Raw genomic sequence first — 27,245 nt, 5'->3', positions numbered from 1 at the left:
GTCAGCCAGAGTGAAAGCCAGACGCTCTTCCCGGGACTCTCCAAGTGCCCTTCCTCTGACAGGCCCCACCTCCGTGGAGTCAACATCCTGCCACTCAGGTTATTCCTGCTTCCTGCAAAAAGGAAGGCTGGCCTGCTTTCTCCACAACTGCTTCCTGCCCCAGAGCTTGGGGCTCTCAGGAGCCTTTTCTCCTCATGGAGAGTATTTTTGAACCATCCAGGAGGTTTTAATCGAATAGTATACATATAGAATATTTTTTTAGATTTTATTTATTGATTTGAGAGAAAGCGAGAGAAACGAGGGGAGGAATGAGAAGCATCAACTCCCATATGTGCCTTGACCCGGCAAGCCAAGGGTTTCAAACTGGTGACCTCGGCCTTCCACGTCAACCCTTTATCCACTGTGCCACCACAGGTCAGGCAGAATATCATTATTAAACACCAGTAATAGCCCCAGAGATGCAAAGATTAACTTATTTAAACTAAGAAAAATTCAACTGCCAGAAGGTTAACAAGATATTTAAATTTATACTCTCGTACTTTGGGGTTGAGCTGTGACTTACAAGATAGGATTTATTCACCAGTAACAGAGTTTATCAAGCTGGACTGTCATTCTAAAAATCTTTTATTATGCAAGATTCCTATGTGCTGAAGAATCATTTCTTTTTTTTTTTTTTTTTTTTTTTGTATTTTTCTGAAGCTGGAAACGGGGAGACAGTCAGACAGACTCCCGCATGTGCCCGACCAGGATCCACCCGGCACGCCCACCAGGGGGCGATGCTCTGCCCCTCGGGGGCGTCGCTCTGTTGCGACCAGAGCCACTCTAGCGCCTGAGGCAGAGGCCATAGAACCATCCCCAGTGCCCAGGCCATCTCTGCTCCAATGGAGCCTCGGCTGCGGGAGGGGAAGAGAGAGACAGAGAGGAAGGAGAGGGGGAGGGGTGGAGAAGCAGATGGGCGCTTCTCCTGTGTGCCCTGGCCGGGAATCGAGCCTGGAACTTCTGCACGCCAGGCCGACGCTCTACTACTGAGCCAACCGGCCAGGACTGAAGAATCATTTTTTAAAAGTGCTTTAGGAAATCAATTTGGGGGATCGTGTCAGGCAGTGCAGACAGGGCTAGCTTTCTGGGTGTGCAGCCTACGCAGCTGCACAGGGCTTGTGTTTCAAAGGGCTTCACACTTGGGGTAGTGCTCTGTTGTCACTACGTTGAATTCCTACTCTTTTTTTTTTTTTTTTTTTTTGGTATTTTTCTGAAGTTGGAAACAGGGAGGCAGTCAGACAGACTCCCACATGCGCCGGACCAGGATCCACCTGGCATGCCCACCAGGGGGCGATGCTCTGTCCATCTGGGGCATTGCTCTGTTGCAACCAGAGCCATTCTAGCGCCTGAGGCAGAGGCCATGGAGCCATCCTCAGCGCCCGGGCCAACTTTGCTCCAATGAAGCCTTAGCTGCGGGAGGAGAAAAGAGAGACAGAGAGGAAGGAGAGGGGGAGGGATGGAGAAGCAGATGGGCGCTTCTCCTGTGTGCCCTGGTCGGAAATCGAACCCAGGACTCCTGCACGCCAGGCCGACACTCTACCACTGAGCCAAATGGCCAGGGCCTCCTAGTCATTTTTTAACAAGGAGCCTTGCATTTTCATTTTGTACTGGATGTCACAAATTTGTAATTGTTCTTGAATGCAAGGCTTGGAAAATTGTTTTAAAATCTATCCCTCTGCTATAAGTCATACACAGGAAGGAAGAGGCAGGAGTGGAGCAGATGTGAGTAAAGGGATTCTAAGCAATGCAAATCACTGCCTGTAGAATCTGAGATCATGGAGTCCAGTGGTGCCCCAGTGCCTGCGCTCAGACCCGCCTGCCTGATTTTTGCCTACCTCTGGAAAAATAAGAGCACGAGTGATGGTGGCCTCAGACTTTTGTAAAGCTAAATTTATTCCCCTCAGTCCCTTCTTTATTCTGAAATTAACTTCATCTCGCAGCTTTTGGTCTGACAGATCCTTTGTTTTGTAACATTTTGGTAATAGGTAGCAGTTCTTCCTTTGTTTTTAAAGCACTTCTATAAAAGAAAACTTGACTACCTCATTTCAGCCCAAGGTTTCTTGACGACAGAAAAACAATGAGGAAAGCTCACTTGCATCCCACCCTTGCCCTCTGCTTTACCTTTACTTCTTTTTTCCTAATCGCCACCTCACTGTTCTCATTCTGTTTACTTCCAAAGCGATGACACACTTCACAAATACTTGAACCTAATTTCTTACAGTTAAGTAAAATATATTCAAAAATAAATCTTTGTGAATATTAGAAGTGTTTTTAGGCAAATTCAAAGTTGGGGAAGGATTGCCCTTTTATAACCAGAGTACTTATCACTTCTGTAATTTGATTTTATAAACCAATCCTTTTACATCCTCAATGAGAGCAACCGTTTTCTTTTCATTTTTTATCACCACACTTAGCATAGGGTATTGAACTTAATAAGTCTTCGGTGAGTGTATAGAAAGTAATTGAAAAAAATATGTATAAGTGATTTTGTAGCTAGAAACATCTCTGAAAGGGAGGGATGCCTCCGTTCCATCTCCACCTTCTTGGGCAGTACCAACCCTTCCTTAGCTGGAGAGTGATGAATGAGGAAGGTTAACAAAGATGCATTGTACTGTGACAGGAAGCTAAAATTGGACATTTTCTCTATTTCTGCTGGGATTGAAAAGACACCTGTTACTCCCTCATTTCAAAATGAGCTGCGTGACCACCAAATCAAGGTTGGAAGAGTTGATGGTCAGGAACTGATTTTGTGACCCTTAGCTGACAACCTGCCTGAAGCCAATACAACAATTTGAAAAGATGAACAGAATTTGCAGAGAGAGCTACTGGTGTTCTGGGAATCCTGTTCGATCCCAACGCCCCCAAAGGGGTGCAGCAGAGCTGACCTCACTGCAGGTCTATGTGGGGGACTTCACTGGGACAACCTAGAGCTTAGGTGAGACGACGGGAGACTGGACTCAACCCAGGGAGATCATGACCAGTAGGGATGTAGCTGCTGGAGCCTCTGTCAGGGGGATGCTACATGATGGGTGTGCCAAAAACCCTACAGGGCAAAGGACTCTTGCTTCTTGTTGGCAGGATGTGGCCATACAAAAGAGGCCCGGCCTGAAAGAGTCTAGGATTGTGTCGGGGTGGGGAGATTCCTGGAGGGGAGAACTAACCAGCAGGAAGAACATGAGGGTGTGCTTGGGGGCCAGGCAAGGAACTGTTAGTGACCGCTGACTATTTAACTATGAGTTGCATTCACCAAAAAAAGAAGAAACTGCAGATAAGATATTCCTAGTGAGGAGTGGGCTACAAACAACCCATAACATATCCCACCTGACAAGAGGAAGAGTCGTCTTCAAATGCCTAACAAAACACAGAGTGTGGATGCCAGCCAGTAAGATCCCTGGAGTCCGGAGAGCGGTCACCACCTGTATTCGCAGTTTCACTTTCCATGGCTTCTGTTGCTGTGGTCAACTGTGAGCTGAAAATAATAAATGAAAAAAGAAAAACATCTAAAACATTTATAAGTTTTAAATTGCACATAGTGGCGTAATGAAATCTCACGTCCTCTGCTTCATCCCGCCCAGGAGGCGTGGCATCCCTTTGTCCAGCGTCTCCAGCTGTCTGCTTCCCACCCTTCAGTCACTGGGCAGCCATCTTTGTCATCAGCTCCACTGGGGCAGTATTGCTGTGCTTGTGTTCAATAACCCTTATTTTACTCAATGGTGCTCTCAAAGTATTATACAAGAGTAGTGATACTGGCAATTTGGATACACTGAAGGGAAGTCGTAAAGTATATGTACGTATGTATGGGAAAAAATAATGTATTTATAGGGTTCGGTCTGATCCATAATTTCAGGCATCCACAGTGGTCTCGTTACCTAACCCCCAAGGTTAGGGGGAACTCTGGTACAGTGCCTTGAACATAGAACCACCAGATATTTAGTGAACACAAAGATGTGTAACCTTGTTAGGCAACTATTGCAGGGATGATTATGAACATTGTACAGATGAGAATGATGAGGGCCAGGTCAAGTGACTAGTATCAGATTTAACTCCTAGTAATGGCAGAATGAAGGCCAGAACACTGGTCTGGAAAGGATCCCAGTGCATTATCGCCCTCTTCACGTTTGTGATAGGAAGAGACTCGGTTTTGCAAGGCTTCAAAGGCTGCCCTTCCTGAGGCTTTTGTTCCAGGTTATTTGATTTATCTTAAGGTGAATTCAGCATTATATGCCTTGAATTCAGCACAATGTGCCTTATGGGATACCAGGCACTGGTGGTTCAAATATGAATAAGACAACCCTGACCTCAAGTAGCTTATGGCATCCAGATTAAAGGTGATCATTTGTCATTTACTTAACAGAGAGGATGACTTCCAAGAAATATTAGTTCCATTCCTGCCACTGTAAAATTAAAGTGGTTGAATTCAGGTTCCCTACAGATTTATTTATTTATTTTTAATTTTTATTTTATTTATTCATTTTAGAGAGGAGAGAGAGGGAGAGAGAGAGAGAGAGAGAGAGAAGCTGGAAGCATCAACTCCCATATGTGCCTTGACCAGGCAAGCCCAGGGTTTCGAACCAGCAACCTCAGCATTTCCAGGTCGACGCTTTATCCACTGTGCCACCACAGGTCAGGCTCCCTACAGATTTAAAAGCCCTCCAATTAAATATAGATTACTATTTTTTTCCATCATCAAATTTTATTTCTTATTCTTTAATGAGGAGTTATATTAGAATTTTCATCAGTCCTTAATGAGATTAGAAATGAATGTAGATAAGGACATATTTTTTTTCCACTGCCCTTTCCCCCCGTCTTTGTTAATATGGAATATTTTGCTTCTCTGCATTCACTCTGCATCTGATTTTTCTTCTAATGTAATTTGCCACCTGGAGAAGTAGCAGGCCTGGAGAATGCAGAGTGCAATGCCTGCAATGCCAGTATATCAACACATGTTCAAAAGGGTATTCTACCCGGGCCTCTTTCTTAGACCACGTATTCAACCATAATTTTCAGCTTTTAATATATTTGTTTAGGTCATAGATCAGAAGACAGCCCTGTTTTCATGCCACTGTTAGGAATATTGTTGTTTTCTAGGGATATAACAGTAATTTTTTTGAAAAGATTTGAGACATATGAATGATTCAAACTAGGAATGAGAGATGATGGAGAAAATAAATATAACCTCCTGCCCTATAAGTCTTCTGAATAAAGATGTGTGAAGTCTATGTGGAAGGATAATCCATGCATTCATTCAATAAATATTTTTTAGTGTACACATAATATGCAAGGCACTGTGTCAGGTGCACACAGGGAACTGTGTGTTCAGCCCCACCGGAGTGAATAGGAAGCGAGAGAGACAGAAGAGAAAAGTGAACACAAATCAGTCCAGCATTTGACTTGGTGATAAATACCATGAGAAGCTGATGAGAAGTATAACGTTGGGTTGAGTGGTAGTGGGGGTTAGCAGATAAGAGACAGTCTACTAAGAATAATGAGGGATCAGTACAAACAGCAACTCAGAGTGTTCCAGTAAGAGGGACAAGCACGTGCAAAGGGCATGAGGAGGAAAAGAGCTGGACATGTTTGAGAGCCTTGAGGGATACCCAGGTGATGAGAGCGTGAGCGAGAAGAAGAGTGGCTCAGGATGAAGCAGGGTCTCAGGGACCATGGAAGGAAGTTTAGAAATTCATTCAACCATAGTGGGAAGCCATTCAGTTCTTTGAAGTGGCAGAACAACCTATCGCCTTTATGCTTGAAAGTGCTTGATGACTGCAGTGGTGAATGGGTTAGCAAGAAGAGGTAGCAGAACAGAAAGTCTAACTTGAGAGATCAATCTGGAGGCTTTGGCAGTAATCCAGCGGAATCTAATGGGGGGGATAGTAGAGATGGAGAGAAGTGGAGAGATTTAAGATACAATTTGAAAGCAGAATAGAGAGAATTGGTTGATGAGTCAGAAGTAGAGGGAGTTGCAAAGGAAGGGATCAACTGTAACTTTGGCTTGAGTAACTGTGTGGTTGGTGGTACCATTTAGAAAGATAGAGAAGACTGGAAAGTAGGTTAGGAGTAAGCTTAGGGATTTAGAATTTAAAGACATGTGAAATTTGCCTGACCTGTGGTGGCGCAGTGGATAAAGTGTCGACCTGGGAACACTGAGATCGCCGGTTCAAAACTCTGCACTTGTGTGGTCAAGGCACATATGGGAGTTGATGCTTCCTGCTCCCTCCTCCCCCCTTTCTCTCTTTCTCTCTCTCTCTCTCTTTTCATCTAGGGAGACGATGAAAAGAGAGCCAAGGAGGCCCAGTTTATTAGTCTGGATATTCCAAAATAAAGGGTTGAACAGAAAACAAAACAACAACTCTGAGGAACAGTGGAAAAAGGAATGTGCATTAGGAACTCTAAGGGAGAATGCTTCAAGGTAGAGAGGCCTGTTTAAAAATGAAGATAAAAACAAGTTGAGGACTTATATGTACCAGGGAAGCTTTATAAGGATGGTGTTATATTATCCTTTTAATAATCCTTTATGGTAAAAGCTGCTATTAAACCCATTTTACAATGAGGAGACTATAGAGAGATTAAGTCCAAGATTTCAAAACAAGGAGCCAAGTTATGGACCTCAGGCATTCTAACTCCAGGGTCTAAGGTCTAACCCCTCCAAAAATACGTCCTGTGCCTAAAAAGTGAAGAGAGATGAAAACCAAAAAGTAACTTTTGAATTTGACCCAGGAAGTGGTTGAAGACCTGTATGAGTTGTTTTGTGAAAGTAACGGGTGTAAAGCAGTATCGGAAAGGGCCCTGCGGTAATGAGGATAATGAGGAGACGAAGCTGCGTGTTGTGAAAGAGAGGAGAAATCAAGAAATGGGGAGGGTGGCCTTGGGAAGAAAAGGATGTGAAGGGTGGGAGCTGCTGGCACCTGGCTGAGTGCTGGCCGGAGGGTTTAGCAAGGAGGGCGAGATGAGTGACAGATGGGAAGCGGATAACCTGGGAGTAAAACCCAGAGTGATGGAGGAGGCACCTTTTCTCCCTTTCCTGCCCGCCTTCCACTGTGAAGGCTTCAGAAGAGAGCGCGCTCTCTGTGTCCCTGACTGACTACCCAAGGGAGCAGGGTGGAGCCTCAGACAGGGCAGGGGCTGTGGCCACACGGCCCAGTGAGCTCCGCATTCTCTCTTTGGAAGCCGATGCCCACAGATGTTCTCTGAACTCCTGCTGCTCACAGGCGGTCTCACCAGGACACTGCTGCCCCAAGCTTCTGCTTCTCATGGGCTCCCTGACGCCTGTCTCTGTCCCTCAGTGGGTTCAGGATTCACAGTGGTTACTATTTAAAACCTCAAGTACAGTGAGAGGATGTAACTGGATTCAGAGTCCACCTGAAGAGAACGGCTTTAACAAGAGCAGGACCATTTCTCTTCTGTCATAAGAAAAACATAATGGGGAAAGATAAGTGTAGGTTTATAGAGTTACCATCGGAAGAAGACTGATTTCTTTAATGTAATTTTATTATATAAGACGTTTATCTGAAAAAGTCTGAAGTCCAATTTCACGGTATTAAGGGCACTCCATAGCCTTATGTGTTAAACCATTATCATCAGAACAGATTCCTCAGTGATTCTCAGACTGGGAGAGAGGACACGCCTGCCCTTTCTAGGGTACCTGGTCAGGAGTTAAGGAGGGTAGTTTTCAAAAAATCCTATTTAATCAATACTGTAGTCAATACCGCAATCTAACATTTAAAAATCACAAAGCATCGCCTGACCTGTGGTGGTGCAGTGGATAAAGCGTCGATCTGGAAATGCTGAGGTCACCGGTTTGAAACCCTGGGCTTGCCTGGTCAAGGCATATATGGGAGTTGATGCTTCCAGCTCCTCCCCCCTTCTCTCTCTCTGTCTTTCCTCTCTCTCCCTCTCTGTCTCTTTCTCTCCCTCTCTCTCTCCTCTCTAAAAATGAATAAATAAAAAAAATTTTTAAAAAAAATCACAAAGCATCATTTTCATTTGAAAACATTTAGGATGACTTAGCTTTTCTTTTCTTTTTTTTTTTTAAAATATTCATCAATAGAATGATTTAGTTTAAAAGAGGCAAAGCAGCAATGGATTAGCCACAGTGATTTTTTTTACATCAAATTCCTGAATTAAAATTTAATTAAGAGACCTATGTTTTTTCTGTACCTTCTTTTTCTGCTTCCCATCTCTTCATTTGGAGATGTTAAGATGGAGATGTTAAGACAGTGTGCTATATTTGAATTGTAAGTATAGACACTGGGCTTCAGCCCAGATTATTATTACTTGCGGAAGCTATCTTGATTAAGTTTGGAGTTTCCTTATGTTGTGCATAAGCAAAACTATTTTTAATCGGCTATTCCATATGCTTTGTACAGATAGTTTGTAATAGGCCCTGTAAAATATAGATTCTTTTACTCAGCAATGTTGGCTATAGTCCTAAGGTCTAAAAGCAGTCTTCTTAATTCTGATTTCTTCTTCCTATAATGAATAAAGAGAGTGCAGTTCTGGTGGCAATAGCGTGTTACAAATCATTTCATAAAAGAAAAGAAAATTAGATTTCATCTCTGTGAGTTATTGCGGAAGACCGTTTAACGTGTACAAGAATCTGACTTCCGAATCCTTCCGACCCTAATCTTTGGATTTGCATAATGGGTTTCTCCTTTCAGGATTTTCCAGTTGAAAGGCTTTGAAGTTCCAAGGCAAAAACTAAAATAAATTGAAAATTTGTATAATTTCAAAGTTAATGCTTGAAATATGGTGGTATAATTTGAAAGTACATGGAAGGGGAAACTCATAAAATGAGTTTCTGACTTAATGTTTTGAAGCTTTAGCCCTGGCCGGTTGGTTCAGCAGCAGAACATCAGCCCAGCATGTTGAAGTCCCAGGTTAGATTCCCTCCCGGTCAGGGCACACAGAAGCGCCCATCTGCTTCCCCACCGCTCCCCCTCTCCCTTCTCTCTCTCTCTCTCTCTCTCTCTCTCTCTCTTTTCCTCTTCACAGCCATGGCTTAAATGGTTCAAGCAAGTTGGCCCCAGCTGCTGAGGATGGCTCCATGGCCTCACCTCAGGGGCTGGAATGACTCAGATGCTGAGCAACAGAGCAGTGGCCCCAGATAGGCAGAGCCCCCTAGTAGGGGGCTTGCCAGTTGGATCCTGGTTGGGACAAATGTGGAAGTCTGTCTCTGCCTCCCCGTCTCTCACTTAATAAAACAAAAGAAAAGAAACTTTGTAGTAGGAAGATAATATGCAACATTCCTAATGATTATTCAAAAAATATAAAGTAAGCCTTGCTCATTAATAGTGGTTTCATCATTAAATTGTTTCAAAACAGTCGATCCTCAACTTGAACCCAAGTGTTTGATCCCAGAGCCCTTGCTCTTTTCACTCCTTCATGTCAACATTGAAACATTTTTTGAATAAGGATGTCAATTTATCAAAGCTACAGAGTGTTCTTAGAAATTACAAAGCTGGGGGGACACCTTTCTCTTTACTAGATGGGGTGCTACTCGATTCATGAATTGCAAAATAAAGCCAATCAGATCTTTAGAAAAAAAGAAATTACAAAGCTGAATTTAGTGACTAAAGTGAAATCATTATCATAATATTGATAATGGAGATGGAATTACTTTCTTTGTCCAAGCTCAAAATCACATTCCCATCATGAAGTAGGATGAAGGCTCTGTTACGTGAATGTATTAAATTGATCATTATATCAGCTACCAAACTGTCCAAAGTACTCTTTTCGATTACTTTCATAGATTTTTATATATGAACTTGCTTGCATTTTTGTATTTATTGTGGCTTTTTTCCCCCATGATGAAGCCATTCATTCATTCAACGATTTATATACTAAGTGCCTACTATATGCCAAGAAGTATATATATACTAAGTCCCAGGAATAACACAGTGAACAGACAGAATTTCTTGTGAATATAGAAGATTCTTCTCTCCGTCCTCTTTTCTTTGACCTGCTGTAGGCATGGAAAAATAAAGCAACAGTCAGACTTTAAGAATGTGGCTGTCTTTTTCTAAAAGTTCAGTAAGAGATGCTAACATTTTATGTTAGGTTTCATGAAACTCTGGAAAGGCAGATTGGTCTTGGATTTAATTTTTAGTAGTTTAGAATAATATTAGGTATAATAGTAATGAATTCATGTATATTCCCATATAATTCATGGTATGTATTTGGCCCAACCCTTTACTGAGTTAAATTCAATCACATTTAACAAGATACTTTTTAGCAGCCCATTTCTACATATCAATGTATCAGTAACTTCATTCTTGAATTTTCTGTTTTCTGAATTTCCAAGATAGGAAAGCATAAATTTCTTAGAATGAATACAGGGCTAGGAACATGTCTTACTATAACCAGGTATCTATAACCAGGTATCTAGTTTTGGGTTCCCATTAGCTGTTCCAAAACCAATTTCCACTCCCAAAGGATACTTTTGTTGAAACATTTTGCATTGGTTTGGAATTGTAAGATTGTGTAATTCCAGATTCCGCTTTAATGAGATTTTCTGTCTCAATCCTTGTGTTTGGGGACACAAAGAATAGTATGGCCCCAGCAATTACACATTCTATATCCCAGTGGATTGTTTGCTTGTTTAATGCACTGTTTTTCAATCTTTTATTTCTTCTGACTGGACTTCTGAATATGCTTATTCTTTGCTGATGTTGTGGTTTGTTTTTAGCTGCTGATTTGTAGTCAGACTGTACGGGGGGAGTAACAAAAGCCCTTCATTTTGCCATGTGAAGATTTTTAGGCATTTCCTCCCAAAAGCTCTTTTTGAGTGACTTGAGATTTTTGCAGCAGCCACAGGATCCAACTTGAGCTGCATTCGCAGCAGCTTTACTGATTAAAAAAATCTGCTTACATTAGCACTTTTAGGAAGCAAAGAGACAGCTTTGCTGACACTATGGAGTTGTGCAAACCACAGATGGTCTTCTTGCTGGAAATTACTGGAAAGGACTACAAGCGCTGGGTCCTTGGGGCACAGCTATTCACATGTACCCACGTGTGTGTGTGTAACGTGTGCATTTGTGGAACTGCACACCAAGTGAATGGGCAGAGGGTGAATTTGGATGCTACTGCTGGTCCTGTAGATTCTTGTGGAATTTCATAAAGTGCTTTCACGTAAGTGAACACATTTTATGCTCACAATAACTCTCTTGGGTAAAGTAGGCGAATGGTACCGTGATAGATTGAGACCTAGACAGTCTAGGTTCTTGTCCAAAGTCTCGTGCCTAGTAAGTGTAAGAGCTGAAATTTATCTCCTAAATCCAAAGGTGGCGTTTTGGTCAAAATGTCCTAATTGGATCCCAGCTTCCCTAATTTTTAGCCCTATCCCTTTCTCTAAACTTCAACTGACCTCTCAACAACTATGATGTATTATACCTACCTCATAGGTTTGTAGTGGTCAACGAATGAAATAATGTTTATATAGCATGTGGCCTAGACCCTGTGCATTATAAAAGCTCAATGACTGTTTATGTTTGCTTGTGTTTTTGTTTGAAGAAAAAAGTGTATATAATACTTATTATTGTTCCAAGTATCCTTAGTGCTTTTTATACATATTAACAATCCTCATGGCAATTTTATGACATAGTTATTATTAATATGTCCATTTTACATATGAGCAAACAGGCAAGGAGAGGTTCAGAGAATTAACCAAAGTTTCACAGCTGGTAAATACCAGATTCGGGATTCTGGCTCCCATGTAATCTTAACCACTCAGCTGTAACTCTCAACGTACACCGTCTAAAAGGGGAAGATGTGCTTTTACATACTGATGCTATACCACCTTAAATCCGTATGACCTAGGGGACGTTCCCATTATACTATAGGATTACTTTACTGTTTTTTTAGTAATATAAAATATAGTATAGATTTTCTCAACTGTTTCCCAGGATATAGTAACATTATACTAAATGGACAGTAGAAGGTCCATTTTCTTCCCAGATAGCTACGGAACTCAGGACTCTGTAGCTCTAATGCAAGTACTATTTGGAATCCACAGGATGGAAGAAATAATTCCAGTTAAGAAGTGAAAGTAATTGAAGATTTTTTTTTCTTATGCAAGTAAGTCATATCAGAAATTAGTTTAGGCTTAAGGTAGAATTTTATTATGCAGGGTTTAGACAAAACGACAGAGATGATTTAAAGATGCAGAGCCTGATAGACAAAGAAAGATGAAAAGTATTGCCTGGTTGTGATTTAGAGCAGTGGTCCCCAACCTTTATTGGGCCACGGACCGGTTTAATCTCAGAAAATATTTTCACGGACCAGCCTTTAGGGTGGGATGGATAAATGTATCACATGACCGAGACAAGAGTCAAGAGTGAGTCTTAGACAGATGTAACAGAGGGAATCTGGTCATTTAAAAAAAATAAAACATTATTCAGACTTAAATATAAATAAAACAGAAATAATGTAAGTTATTTATTCTTTCTCTGCAGACTGGTACCGAATGGCCCATGGACCGGTACCAGTCCGTGGCCTGGGGTTTGGGGACCACTGATTTAGAGGGAAGATGGTAGAAGGGTGGAGATGGTTAGAAGATGAAAACCCCACAATGTGAGAGGCAAAGGGAAAGTAAGACCAAGTGCATGACAGGGAATACATAGTACATGTAATAAAGGGCTAAGAGTAAAGAAGCTTAGAAAGCTTCTCCACAGAGAAAGCTGTTGACATAGAGAATTGACCCAGATCTTTGAGAGAAGCCCTCTGTTGTGGGCAATGGAAAGCCACATTCAGTCACTGTTGGCACAAGTCCTGGGCTTTGGAATGTCCATGAACTCATTTAGGTCAAAAGATTTATGTGTCCGTCTCAAGCAATACTTTGGAAAATGGGTGGAAAATGTGTTTCCAGTAAAGCAGAAATAAGTTATGCATGCATATAATTCAGAAAATTTAGCTGAGTACTCTGAGTAATTCTATTTAAATTGGTTGCCCCTTGTTTTCTCTAGTTGCTCAGATTTCACATTTTATCACTGGCCTGCCGGGCTTCTGCTCCTTGGAGAACTAGTTGAAATGACATGAATCCTATTTTTACAGAGTAAGAAATTCTAAAACTCTATATTTCCTTTCTAATTTTGGTCTTTACTACCTCATGGCTCTCTGGTCTCAACCTCTGCTTATGAATTTGATGTTTTAAGTCAACCCCACACTGATTTGAAAAAAAAAAAATGTATACACCCAAGTAATGTATCAATGAATTAACTTATTTTCCAAAATATTTGGGGACTCGCACAATAGAAGTATCATCTCGCACACAACGCAAAGGACGGTCATTCAGCTTGTCCTCTATTACTTTCCATTTCTTCCCCCGAATCCATGCTTCAAAATAGGTGAAACTTCCTACAAAACGCAGAGCAGCCCATGCAGACTCGATGTCTATCTGAAGTAGGGCGGCAGGAAAGAGGCCTGAGAAGCTGAGAGAGTTTCCTCAGCGTCCCCTGAGTGTTTGAACAACAAAGTTCTGTCCTCGCCTTACATCCTCGTATAAAGAGATCGGAGCCTCCGTCATCGACAGCATCCTATGTGGGCGGTAGGCTAGGCCCTTCGCAGAGGAGGTTTTCTTAATCCTCAGAACGTCTCTGGGAAAGTTTTATCCCCCATTTTATTGATGAGGCCCCTGAGTCTCAAAAAATTGTCCAACATTGTTACCAACATTGGAGTGCGTGTGGGAAAGAGTAGGAATCTGCTCAGAAGGAGGAACAGGAAGGGACAAAAACTATAAAACACCAGATGGTCTGCCTATTGGAGTCAGGCCAAGGGGGATGGCTTCTCTCTTCTTTTTTTCCTCCAAGACATCAACACTTATTTTCCTTTGGAATTACAAAGCACATTAAGCAAAGATCCTCCCGCTGCCTCTGAAGAGATTGTTTTAGTCTCTCTTTATTACCAGGTACACCTACATATTCCATATGCTGTATTTACATTTCTTTAACACTTTTAATTATGACATTGTTAAAAATTTAGAAAGATTTCTCCTTTCATGAAATTGGGAAATTGAAGGTAGCATTTAGCTGGTTTCCTTGTCAACCATAGTAGTCATTTTTAGAATCTTTAGGGGAGTATTTCGGTTACCCACACAGTTCTGCTTTCTAAGAACGTAAAAGTAGAAGTCTTTTCTTAAGCAAGCCAGCAAACCTTTTAGCAGTGTTCCAGGCTCCCACAACAGCAATGAGAACATGATACCCTTCAGGTCTTGACTGGGGAAGGGCAAAAAGGAGAGGGAAGACGCCAAAGGGCCATTTCCTGCCTGCTTTGGCCTTCGGAGGCCAGAGCCATGTTTTCTGCTCATTCTGAAGAGGTTGTAGAAAGGACTGTGGGACACGTAGAGATTCTGAAGTAATGTAGCACTTCATTAATTATATCATTGAGTAATTTCTCAAAAATAAGCCATTCCATAACCTGTAAATAACAAAGTCTCCAAGATGAGACTTCAGTCACTCTGATCAATTCTAAAACAGGCCAATATTAGTTTCCAGTGATAAAATATTCTATGTGAATTTGAGATAAAACCTGTCACATTTACATTTGGAAAATAATTTTTGCCAAGAACTGGAGAGCACTTGGCTTTCTTTCTCTAAAATTTAGCAACTTTCCTTTACATCCCTACTCTCCCAAACTCCCTTTCTACCCCCAAAACTTGGTTTATATTGAAATTCTAATTTAACTTTGAAGTAAAGTTTATAAAATGAACTACAGCATATTGATAGTTTTGTCAGTGATAGCAGTAAAATGTGGGTGATTTGTGGGAGTTTATAGGGTTCAGTGTAGTGTCTATAGTATAGTCTCAGGCTTTGTGTGTCTAAGTTGCTTTTCTGGAAAGCCGTGCTGGGACAAATTAATTTTGTTTCCCTGGTGACCAGCAACTTATTTCTTAACTACAGTACTTCTTATTAATGTTAATACCTTCTGTGGTTGCACATAGCACAACTGTAACTTCTAGCTCCAGCCTGCGAATTCTGGGCTAAGACAAGAAGGTGCCAGTGGGAAGGCAAAGTTGTTAATAAAAAGTAGATGACCCTGCACAAAGTGACCCACGCTTCCTCAAGTATGTGGTTCACTGGGGACTGCTGGTGGCTACTCCTTGAAGGACATTGCATGGAGTATGCTTAACTTTGAGGTACAGTCTTCAACCTCAATTCAGTAAAGCAACCAGAGTGATTCTCCTAAGTTAGGTGATCACACAATGACTCCTTTGCTCAAACCCTCTCTTGGCCTCATTCTAATGACCTTGAAGCTTTCTGTGATCTGCTGTCATTCCCGTGCCCCCAGCACCACCTTCTGACTTCAGCTCCTGCTCCTCAGCCTCCCTTTCGCTGCTCCAGACACACCGTGTTCCTCTAAGGCAGTGTTTTTCAACCAGTGTGCCGCGAGACATGGTCAGGTGTGCCGTGGGGAAATTAAACATGGGTCCACAAACTATGGCCCGTGTGCCGGATACAGCCTGCGGAGGCTATTTATCCAGCCCGCCGCCAGCTGCCTCCATCCGAACATAAACATTCCCCTCACAATCCCTCCAGCTATCAGCGACAGGAAGAGTGGAGGCACAGGGAACGCTCACTGACCAATCACCTTCTAGGATTCATCCCGACTACTAGCGATGAACCAATAGTAGGCCGCCTCTCATCCACACCCGGGAAGGTCCCCGCTCGGGCTGCCGCACACTTGTCATTGTGTGGCCTCAGCGAGTAGTTGAAGCTGCTACTCCTCCCCATGGTCCCGATTTCTAATCCTGGTCAGGACTGGAGGTAAATGTTGCCACCACTAGATGAAGCCTCAGCCTCAGCTGGTTATGTCTATCCTGATGGTGTATATAGATATTTGACCTTTATTTTTTTTAAAAAAAAAGGCCCTGCAGAGGGTGATATACAATGCATCACAATGTTATCTATATTGTATATGGCCTCCTGAAGGGTTATCTTCTTAAAGAGCTCAAATCTCTATATACACCATCAAAACAGACAGAACCAAGGCCCCTGTACCCAGCTGACCATGGGATTTGAACCCACAACCTCAGGGAGAACTCTAGTATTTATCAGAATCCTTACCTAGAAAGCAAACTTCTCAATCTGACAGTAGAGATGCTCTGAGGACTTATGATGTTACACAAGTACCCAACATTTTCTAAAATTGACTTTGTCCAGTCTCTATATAGAGAGAGTATTTGCCAAATTGATTTGAACCTACAACTTTGATGAAAGCTCCAGTATCTATTAGCGGGACTGTATATATGAGGGGATACATGGGACTGTATATATGAGGTTACATGGGACTGTATATATGAGGTTACATGGGACTGTATTTGAGGGGATACATGGGACTGTATATATGAGGTTACATGGGACTGTATATGAGGGAATGTTACGTGGGACTGTATATATGAGGGATGTTACGTGGGACTGTATATATGAGGGATGTTACGTGGGACTGTATATGAGGGGATGTTACGTGGGACTGTATTTATAAGGGATTGTTACGTGGGACTGTATATATGAGGGATGTTACGTGGGACTGTATATATGAGGGGGTTATCCTTTTTTATTTAACTTTTTTTAAATAAATGTAATTTATTTAAACTTTAAATAAATTCTAACAGTTAAGAGTGTCATTTTGTGTCATTTTGGTAGGTGGTGTGCCCCAGGATTTTGTAAATGTAAAAAACGTGCCGTGGCTCAAAAAAGGTTGAAAATCACTGCTCTAAGGCATGAAGCAAGGTCCCCATTTGCTGAAACGCTGCGCCCCCAGGGATGCTCCTGGCTCCTTCCCTCTGGTCCTTCCTAGGAGTGCCTGCACCTGTGCCTGTATTCCATGTCCCTTGTACTTCATTTGATTTTAACCCATCGCGCTTTTTACTACCTGATTTGTCATTTGTTGGTTTGCTATTTACTTACCACTTGTCTACCTCCATAGGAACGAGGACTCGGTGACGGTGGAGGTTCTCCCGGTTTAGTTCACTGCGTATCCCTGGTGCCCAGAAGAGTCCCTGGTGCAGAGCAGCCGGTCAAGGAAAGAATGACCAGTCCCTTTCAGCTCCCGAGTGGCAGGGGGATGGCGCTGAGGAGCTACCCCCAACGGGGAAAGGCTTATTCCTTAGATTCATGGTAGCCTCGCTGTCTCTGGGAGGCTACAGGCCAGTAATACCATGCTTTCTTTTTACTGTCACCTTTTTGTGGCACATCGCCATTCAGTAACTATATTATAATCTTCATTGTAAATGAATAAGTTAAAAAGTTAATTTCTTATGGAAACTTGATGGAAGTATTACATATACCCAGAAAAACTGTAAAATTATCGATTAGATTTTCACAAAATAAATACATCCTGGTGCCAGAATCGGGATCTGCCAGAAGCCCCTTCATGTCTCCATTGGTGTATGTATGCAGTCCCCAGCAGTCATCCCACCCACACTTTTATTTTTGCTCAGTTAATTGAGGTGATACTAGTTAATAAAATTACCCAGGTTTCAGGAGTATGATTCTATAACCCAGCATCTGTATATTGGACTGTGTGTTCACCACCTTCTAGCATCATTTACCTCCCTTTTACCCTCTCTTACCTCCCTCCACCCATTTCCCTCTTCTAATCCCCCTTCTGTTGTCTTAATATCATAGGTAATTTTGCTTTTGCTTGAACTTTATATAGATGAAATCATATAGTATGTACTTTCTTGCATTTTTGTTTTTAATGAGAGAGAGAGGGACAGACAGACAGGAAGGGAGAGAGATGAGAAGCATCAACTCATAGTGGCAGCACCTTAGTTGTTCATTGATTGCTTTCTCATATGTGCCTTGACCGGGGGCGCTACAGCAGACCCAGTGACCCTTTGCTCAAGCCAGTGACCTTCGGCTCAAGCTAGCGGCCATGGGATCATATCTATGATCCTATGCTCAAGCCAGTGGCCCTGTGCTCAAGCCAGTGACCCCACGCTCCAGCTGGATGAACCTGCACTCAAGCTGTTGACCTTAGGGTTTTGAATCTAGGTCCTCAGTGTCCCAGGCCAAAGCTCTATCCATTGCACCACTGCCTGGTCAGGCCTTTTAGCATTATTTTTTTATGAAAGCCACCCATGTTGTTGCAAATAGTTATAGTTTATTTACTTCTATTGCTATATAAAATTCAATTTTATAAGTATTATCACAGTTTATTCTACCATTTCTACTATGAGTAGACATTGGGCTTATTTTTGTTTTTTGTGTACTATAAATAGTACTTTTGTGAACATTCTTGACTGTATCTCTGGGAAAACATATCCATAAATTTGTGTAGGGTACTTTCTGGGAATAGCTTTGTTGAATCAAGAGATGCTTGCCTCCGCAGAGCAGACAGTACAAGACAGCTGTCTAAAGTGGTTGGCCCACGTTATATTCCCACCAACATCACTGGAGAATTCCAACTGCTCCTCATCCCAACACTTAATACCATGTCTTTTACATTTTGGTTATCTTGGTAGGTGTGTTATTAGTGCAATACATTTTTTTTGTTGTGTGACAGAGACAAAGCGAGACAGAGAGAGGGACAGTTAGGGATAGACAGGAAGATAGAGAGGTGAGAATCATCAGTTCTTCATTGTGGCACCTTAGTTCTTCATTGATTGCTTTCTCATATGTGCCTTGACCAGGGGGCTATAGCAGACTGAGTGACCCCTTGCTTAAGCCAGTGACCTTGGGCTCAAGCTGGTGGGTCTTGCTCAAATCAGATGAACCCTTGCTCAAGTTGCAAAGTTGGGGTCTCAAACCTGTGTCCTCTACGTCCCAGTCTGACACTCTATCTACTGCACCACCACCTGGTTAGGCAGTGCAATGCAGTCTTCATTTATATTTCTTATGACTAAGGCCATTGAATACTTATTAATGAATTTGTTGGCAATTTGGATAAAGCAAGTCAGTTTTCATAAATATTAAGTCGGTAATAAAGGTTATATGTGGATATTGCAGACAAAATGCAGGTGATAATGAGTTAAACTACAATTTAGTAAACACTACTTTTATTCATGAATCCTATACTATTGACACATTCTATTTTTTTTTTTTTTTGTATTTTTTCTGAAGCCAAAAACGGGGAGGCAGTCAGACAGACTCCCGCATGCACCCGACCGGGATCCACCCGGCACGCCCACCAGGGGGCGATGCTCTGCCCATCCAGGGCATCGCTCTGTTGCGACCAGAGCCACTCTAGCTCCTGAGGCAGAGGCCACAGAGCCATCCTCAGCACCTGGGCCAACTTTGCTTCAATGGAGCCTTGGCTGCGGGAGGGGAAGAAAGAGACAGAGAGGAAGGAGAGGGGGAGGGGTGGAGAAGCAGATGGGCGCTTCTCCTGTGTGCCGTGGTCGGGAATCAACCCCAGGACTCCTATACGCCAGGCCGATGCTCTACCACTGAGCCAACTGGCCAGGGCCAACACATTCTATTTTTTTTTTAAACATTTTTTTTTAATTTATTTTTTTAATTTTTCTTTTATTTATTCATTTTAGAGAGGAGAGAGAGAGGGAGAGAGACAGAGAGAGAGAGGGGGGGGAGGAGCTGGAAGCATCAACTCCCATATGTGCCTTGACCAGGCAAGCCCAGGGTTTCGAACCGGCGACCTCAGCATTTCCAGGTCGACGCTTTATCCACTGCGCCACCACAGGTCAGGCACATTCTATTTTTTTAATGAAGCTTTTGCTCTGGTAAATTCAGATTACTAGCAGCTCATTGAGAGTTAGTGATGAATAACCCTCTCTGGGAAGTGGCATGGGGCTGCCGAGGTTCATGTTTTAGTAAGCCCTCTACAGGAGGCCATGCTGAAGCTGACTCTAGCAGGGTGGTGCAGAAAATGAAAATTAATGTACTGCATTTCCAGGAAATAGAAATAAAGCCTGGAGGTGAGAAGATGTATGAATGTTTAGAAAACTGCAAATGTTCAGGTGTGATTACTAAAATCATAAAATAAAATTACCAACTTGTTTTTTTATAGGGAATCAGACTTGAAAAAAAGAATACAACATTGGCTTCCGGAAGTATTCAGGGCCAAGAGTAAGATGGGCTTTTAGGGTTCAGTGACATTACAAATATCAAGTTATGCAACTCGAAGTATTTGAATTTAGCTTATATTGTTTACCAGTGATTTGTACACCAAGAGAAACATTCTCATGCATGAGCGGGAGAAAGGTTTTATGGATAGCTTTTTTTGCTGTCCAAGTTTGGCCTGGTGTCAGCTCTTTAAAATGCAGACGTGAGCCATACTTTTATTGTCACTGAGAGTGTGCGGAGAAGCAACGTGAGCTCTGTAATTTTCACAGCTGAGACGCTGATACAGATGGAACAGCAGAGCGCTGGCAGCCCCTGCTCGCCCAGATAATCATCTCATTATCCTTTCCTGGGTTACAGTCATTTCTTTTTAACTAGTGTTTGACTAGCGCATTAAAAAAATACTCCTTTCAGAACCAAGAGCAATGGCCAAATGCATTATCTGTGACACCACATTTTAGTTTGCTATTATTAGCAAAACAGAAGTTCTTTTAGCACCTTACATTTTAACATGTTTTAGTGAAACCTTTCCAAATGGTTAGGGAGAAGATTTCTTTTTCCCTACTAGTTTCAAAAATAGTTGGAGAATTCAAAATCTTCTCAGGAGGGTTTATAATTTCTGAATAAACTTTGTTCTATTTAGAGCCAAACATAACACAGTTGTTAAAAAATAAATAAAATAAAGGTGGAGGTCAATGTGGAACGAGTGTACCCCTTCCTCAGGCAGCAGTCACCGCATGTGGTATTCTTTGCCTGTAGGTTGAAGAAAAAGTCCCAGTCGGTGGATATCTCCGCTCCCGGGTTCAACCCTTTAGCCGGCGCAGGAAAGCCAATGCCTCAAGCCAGTAAGCCCCCTGCACCCAAGACGCCGCCGGTCATTGAAGAAGAGCAGAACAACACGGCGAATAACCAGAAGCACCCTGCCCGGAGGAGCGAGCTGAAGCGGTTCTACACAATCGGTGAGCACTGGCGCGTTCCGGCAGGGAATAGATGCGGTCTGTCTAGGCAGCACTGAGACTGGGAGGGTCTAAGTGACATGCTCCCTTATTTATATAAATATAATGTGCGTCTCTTTCTGACAGGGGTAGTCAACCTTTTTATACCTACCGCCCACTTTTGTATCCCTGGTAGTAGTAAAATTTTCTAACCGCCCACCATTTCCACAGTAATGGTGATTTATAAAGTAGGGAAGTAACTTTACTTTATAAAATTTATAAAGCAGAGTTACAGCAAGTTAAAGCATATAATAATAGTACCTTATGTCAGATTTTCACTAAGTTTGGCAGAATAAATCTTAATAAAACAACTTACTCTAGTTAAATCTATCTTCTTATTTATACTTTGGTTGCTCCGCTACCGCCCACCATGAAAGCTGGAACTCCCACTAGTGGGCGGTAGGGACCAGGTTGACTACCACTGGACAACGTGCATATCTTTCTGCTGCACTTCCTAATGTGGTCTGAACATGAAGATGGAAAAATACCGAAAACCTTCAGCAAAGTTAAGTAAGAGAGCAGGCTGAAGGACCCTCTCTATCTGGCCTGAGGGGAGTCAAGTATATAGCTGGTCTTCCACGTTTTTAGCCTAGGTGCTGCCATTTTCGTTTTCGCTGTTCTTGGGCCAGCGCCATTTTTGGGTTTTAGTTTTTGTTCTTTTCTTTTTCCCTGGAGGCTCTCCAGTCTCTGTCCCTATTCTGTCAGTTTGTTGAGACAGCGGTCGATGTCGGCCTGTAACTAACAAAGCCACTGACAAAATAGAAAGTTTCTACATTCTGAGGGAGAACAGATGGCACTGTAGGTCTGTCCTGGGCCCCTACAGTACCTCGCTTTGAGGAGATTTAATCGCACCCAGAGCCGGTCCTGTGACAGGGTCTGTGGAGAGGGTCTTGTGGGTCTCACTTTTATTCCCATGTAGAATAATATCCTATAATTTTAACTTAGAGTGTTGTAGGTAATCAATCTAAATGAGTTGAGTTACCGGCTTTTATGTACAATATTTGTCAATCATGCCTTTATCCATGCTTTTCAAGTAATGAAAACAATTTTCAGTGTCTTAGGTCGATTTAGACAAAAGTTGCCAAACATATGGTATACAGTGGAGGGTGTGCATAGAGGAGATAAATCTACCTAGGAAGAGGATGGGTGCTTTGGCCTTGTATATTATTTTATTTTGGAGAGATCTGGTCATATCCAAAAGCCTCAGTAGTACAGACTGTGTCTTAATGAGTTTACCAAAGTTATATAAAAGAGATTTTTGAAATTTTTTTTCTCAGATATTTTATTCTCCCTATCTAGAAATGATAATCAGGAGATCCTATTTCTAATTCTGAGTCCCACACCAATTTTCTGTATGACCCTGTCAAGTCATTTTCCTGTGTCTTTGGATTAAATTACTTCCCTTTGAGCTTGAAGACATGCCTCCATGTAGGTCTGGTAGTATCTTCATTTCCATTACTTTATGTAGCCACTCTTCCTATATCTATTAATACTTTCAGGGTTCCTCTTTACAGATTAAGATGTTTAAGTCTTATTTTCCAATAGGCAGCGAGCATGATGTCTTTAAGGATGTCAATAGTCAACTAATGAGAATTGATATATGACTGTATAGACAGGTTCACTTTTCCATTTTTAAAACTTATTGTAGCAGATTTCTACAAATCAATCAAGAGAGGCCCATAAATTTTATACAACTGCCTTTCCATTTTCCAGTTGTTTTCTCCTCCTGCCCTTCAACATGTCCACCACCTTCTATTGCTTTTTTTGATTTATTAACTGGCTAGGAAGACTCAGTATTTTGCCTTTGGAAAATAGTTTACCATACAAACTCAATACTTTCTCAGGACGAGAAAATGAGAAAGACTGACCAGGTTGGCCACAGGAAATAGAGAGCTATACCTAAAAAATAGAGGTCTAACTGGCGAGTTTGACTGCAGAAGTAACTGTGAGTTATTTTCAATAGCTCTGTGAAGTTTTAATTATTGAATTTGAAGCACTCGGACTCATAATCGATATCAATGGCATGTCTATTATGTTAAAATCGCCAGCTGAATTAGGTGCTTTACTTGTTTATGTAACCCTTCTACTAACTTGGGTCTGGAGACATTTTTACGGCTGAAATGTTTGCAACCATGTAATCACCTGTATTGAAAGATAATTTCACAAAAGAAGTCTATGTCAACATCCTCCAGTGAAAGTATTGGTAACGAACAATAACCATTAAAAAGACCATTATTGGGAATTCTATATACCTGCCACAAGTTCAGCTCCTTTCTTCTGCCTCGCTCACTCTCAGAAGAACTCTGAGAGTTATACTCCTTATTTTTATAGATGAGAGATAGAACCTTAGAGAAATTAAAGAAGGAGATATGAGCCAGAGAAAGCAGACTCTGCAAATGAATTAACTTTCTCTTGTGACATTTTGTAGTCAGCCTTCTGTGTCACTCAGAAGGATACATCCTCCCTCTGCGCAGAGATGAGCTAGAGAAGTTTCTGTAAGCAATGTAGTGGAGTAATATTTTTACTGCAATTCCCAGATAATGTCACTTAAGGAATCCATGCCAACTAACTCATCCACCAGCCAATATGTCCGTTCATGAAAAGATATCTTTAAATGTCTCAATCTGTGGTGCACAGAGCTGGAAAAACCTGAGAGCCCTCTTGTGGCCAATTAGAGTACTACATATAAATTTATCAACGAAGTCTAGTATTATATTTATGTGAAATACTACATTTAAATTTAAAGCAATGATTCTGGGAATTTAAGTCTTTTCAAATAAAAAATAAATAAATAGAAAATTTTGGGGTTTTTAAGTGTTTCTTAGTTGCCGAGTCGCCACAGTAGCTTCTCTAGAATTATTTCCTTTCTTTTTCTTTCTTTTCTTCCCCTTCCTTACTTCCTTCTTCCCTCCCACCCATCTATCTATCTTTCTTTCTTTCTCTCTTTCTTTCTTTCTTTCTTTTCTTCTTTCTCTCTCTCTCCTTTTTTCTTTCTTTCTTTCTTTCTTTCTTTCTTTCTTTCTTTCTTCTTTCTTTCCTTTTTTATCTCACAGCTTTTATTCTTCCTGAACCTATGATTGACTTCCTGTGAGGAAACTCCAGGAAAGAGAAATTATAGCTTCCTTGTATAGGCAACAGATCCTGGTTCTTAATTACTTTTTACAATAGAAAAAAAGCTGGTTTAGCAGCAAAAAAAAAAAAATGGCACAGTATAAAGTCATTACTTTTTAATAATAGAATAACCTGTTTTACAAGAAGTATAATAAAGTGTCATTGATTTGGAGTAAGTAGGGAAAAATCTATTCTCTATTCATGTGAAATATGACCCTTCAGATAAATTGAGAAGGAAGTAATCATGCTGTCGGGACCGTGGCAAAGGAAGGCACTTTTCCTACTCTGCTTCTATCACTGACTGCATCAACGTTACCATCGCTGCCTTTTCTCATCTGTACAGTGACAGATTTAAACCAAAACAGTGTCTTTCTGAGTACTTTTTCTCTTCCTCTCTTATTATTGCAGCTGACCATATGAAGTACTGTATAAGTTTCCAATTACTATGAAACAAATTGACACAAAGTTAGCTGTTCAAAACAACCCCCATTTATCTGCTCACAGTTTTGTAAGTCAGCCATCTATTGATATATAGCATGGTTAGGTTCTCTGCTCAGGGTATCACGAGGCCAAGCTCAAGGTGTTAGCTGGGCTGAGTTCCCATCTGGAGGATCAACTTGGGAAAGATGAGCTTCCAAGCTCTTTCTTCTTGTTGGCAGAAGTCAGTTCTTGCAGTTATAGAACTGAGATCTCCATTTCCTTGCTGGTTGTCAACCGGGACACTCATTCTTTAGAGGCTGCTCTTTCTCCTTGTCATGTGATCTCCTCCATCTTTAAGCCAATAGCTGTGAGTCAGATCCTACTCATAGGAATTCCTGACTTACTCTCCTGAGGCTGGCCAAGAAAGCGCTCTGCTTTTAAGAGGTTTGTGTAATTGGGTTAGAGCCACCCAGATGATCTCCCTGTCTTAAAGTCAGCATAACCTGACTTTGGGAGTGTCCATTCATGTTCCCTGGGATTATACAGCTGTGTACATAACAGTCCCAGGGACTATACAGGGTGGGAATCTTGGGATTGGCTTAGAATTCTTCCCAGTGCATTTTATACCACCTCCCCACTGTATACACGCTCAACTACCGACACAGAATTGTAGCCGATAGTTTGAAAAATCACTGGACTAGATATTTAAAGTTCTTCAAATACTTAAGAATTTTAATTATCTATTTATTTAAAAATAATAGAATGTTTTTAATAAATAGAAGTATTAATTAAAACTAGAATAATACAATACTAAGTTAGTAGACCAACTCTAATGGGTAAAAGATGCCAATAGAATAAAATTTTTTACTAACCCAACTTTTTTTTTGTGGCAGAGATAGAGAGAGATACAGAGAGAGGGTCAAATAGGGACAGACATATGGGAAAAGAGAGAGATTCGTTGCGATACCTTAGTTGCTCATTGATTGCTTTTTCATATGTGCCTTAATGGGGTGGGGGGGGTGGGGGGAGGGGCTACAGCGGAGCCTGTGACCTCTTGCTCAAGCCAGTGACCTTGGGCTCAGGCTGGTGACCTTGGACTACAAGCCAGAGACCTTTGGGTTCAAGTCAGTGGCCACAGGGTCGGTCATGTTGATGATCCATGCTCAAGCCAGCGACCCTGTGCTAAAGCTGGTGAGCCCATGCTCTAGCCAGATGAGTCCACACTCAAGCCGATGACCTTGGGGTTTCAAACCTAGGTCCTCTGTGTCTGAGTTCGATGCTCTATCCACTGTGCCACCACCTGGTCAGGCACTACTCCAACTTTTGTTTACAGTCAACAAAACTACTGGAGTTTGACAATGGATATAAGGAAACAATAGTCCTGACTTAAGGATAAAAGATGAAACCAAATAATAGATTCAGGTATCTATAATACTGTTTATTTGCTACTCTTAATTGAGAGGACTGCATGTGAAGATGTCTCAAAGAATCGTAAATTAGGCACAAAGTGAGTGAAGAAAATGAAACACAGCATCCAAAACTTCTCCTGGCCCCCTCAGGCAGACCTGTGCAGTTCCACGTCATATGTGCCCTTGCTTCAGAATCTAGAGCTAGATCAGATCAAGGAGAGTAACCCACGCTGTTGGGACCATGGCAAAGGAAAGTGCTTTTTCTACCCTGCTTCTGCCACTGACTACATAAATGTTAGCATCACTTCCTTTCCTCATCTGAACAGTGAAAGATTTAAACTAAAACAGTGTCTTTCAGGTCAAGTTCTCTTCTTCCAAACAAAAATAAAATAAAATTATATTTTTATATATAATTTTTTTTAAATTCAGTGAGAGGTGGGATGCAGCAAAAGCAGTAATAAGAGGAAAGTTCATATCACTTCAGGCCTATATGAACAAACAAGAGAGAGCCGAAGTAAACCACTTAACTTCACACCTTAAGGAACTAGAAAAAGAAGAACAAAGACAACCCAAAACCAGCCGAAGAAAGGAGATAATAAAAATCAGAGCAGAAATAAATGAAATAGAGAACAGAAAAACTATAGAAAAAGTCAATAAAACAAGGAGCTGGTTCTTTGAAAAGATCAACAAAATTGACAAACCCTTGGCAAGACTCACCAAGGAAAAAAGACACAGGACTCAAATAAATAAAATCCAAAATGAAAGAGGAGAGATCACCACAGACATTATAGAAATACAAAGAATTATTGTAGAATACTATGAAAAATTATATGCCACCAAATACAACAATCTAGAAGAAATGGATAAATTCCTAGAACAATACAACCTTCCTAGACTGAGTCATGAAGAAGCAGAAAGCCTAAACAGACCAATCAGCAGGGAGGAAATAGAAAAAACTATTAAAAATCTCCCCAAAAATAAAAGTTCAGGCCCAGACGGTTATACTAGTGAATTCTATCAAACATTCAAAGAAGACTTGGTTCCTATTCTACTCAAAGTCTTCCAAAAAATTGAAGAAGAAGCAATACTTCCAAACACATTTTATGAGGCCAACATAACCCTCATACCAAAACCTGGCAAGGATGGCACAAAGAAAGAAAACTACAGACCAATATCTCTAATGAATACAGATGCTAAAATACTAAACAAAATACTGGCAAACCGAATACAACAACATATTAAAAAAATAATACATCATG

General features: G+C 41.4%; 1 protein-coding gene across 5 annotated transcripts in view; it reads left to right on the top strand.

Moving 5' to 3' along the window:
* Positions 1-27,245, top strand: part of OXR1 (oxidation resistance 1) — a 535,173-nt gene that overhangs the window by 257,924 nt on the left and 250,004 nt on the right. For all 5 annotated transcript variants that reach the window (XM_066265827.1, XM_066265822.1, XM_066265824.1 and 2 more), the window contains one exon: positions 20,811-21,010. In XM_066265827.1, the coding sequence (XP_066121924.1) occupies positions 20,811-21,010 (200 nt within the window). The remainder of the gene's footprint in view (positions 1-20,810; positions 21,011-27,245) is intronic.

Source organism: Saccopteryx bilineata, chromosome 3, assembly GCF_036850765.1.
Source record: "Saccopteryx bilineata isolate mSacBil1 chromosome 3, mSacBil1_pri_phased_curated, whole genome shotgun sequence".
NCBI classification, from domain to species: Eukaryota; Metazoa; Chordata; class Mammalia; order Chiroptera; family Emballonuridae; genus Saccopteryx; species Saccopteryx bilineata.
The sequence above is the reverse complement of the archived record's forward strand: the minus strand, read 5'-3'. Positions and strand labels throughout refer to the sequence as shown.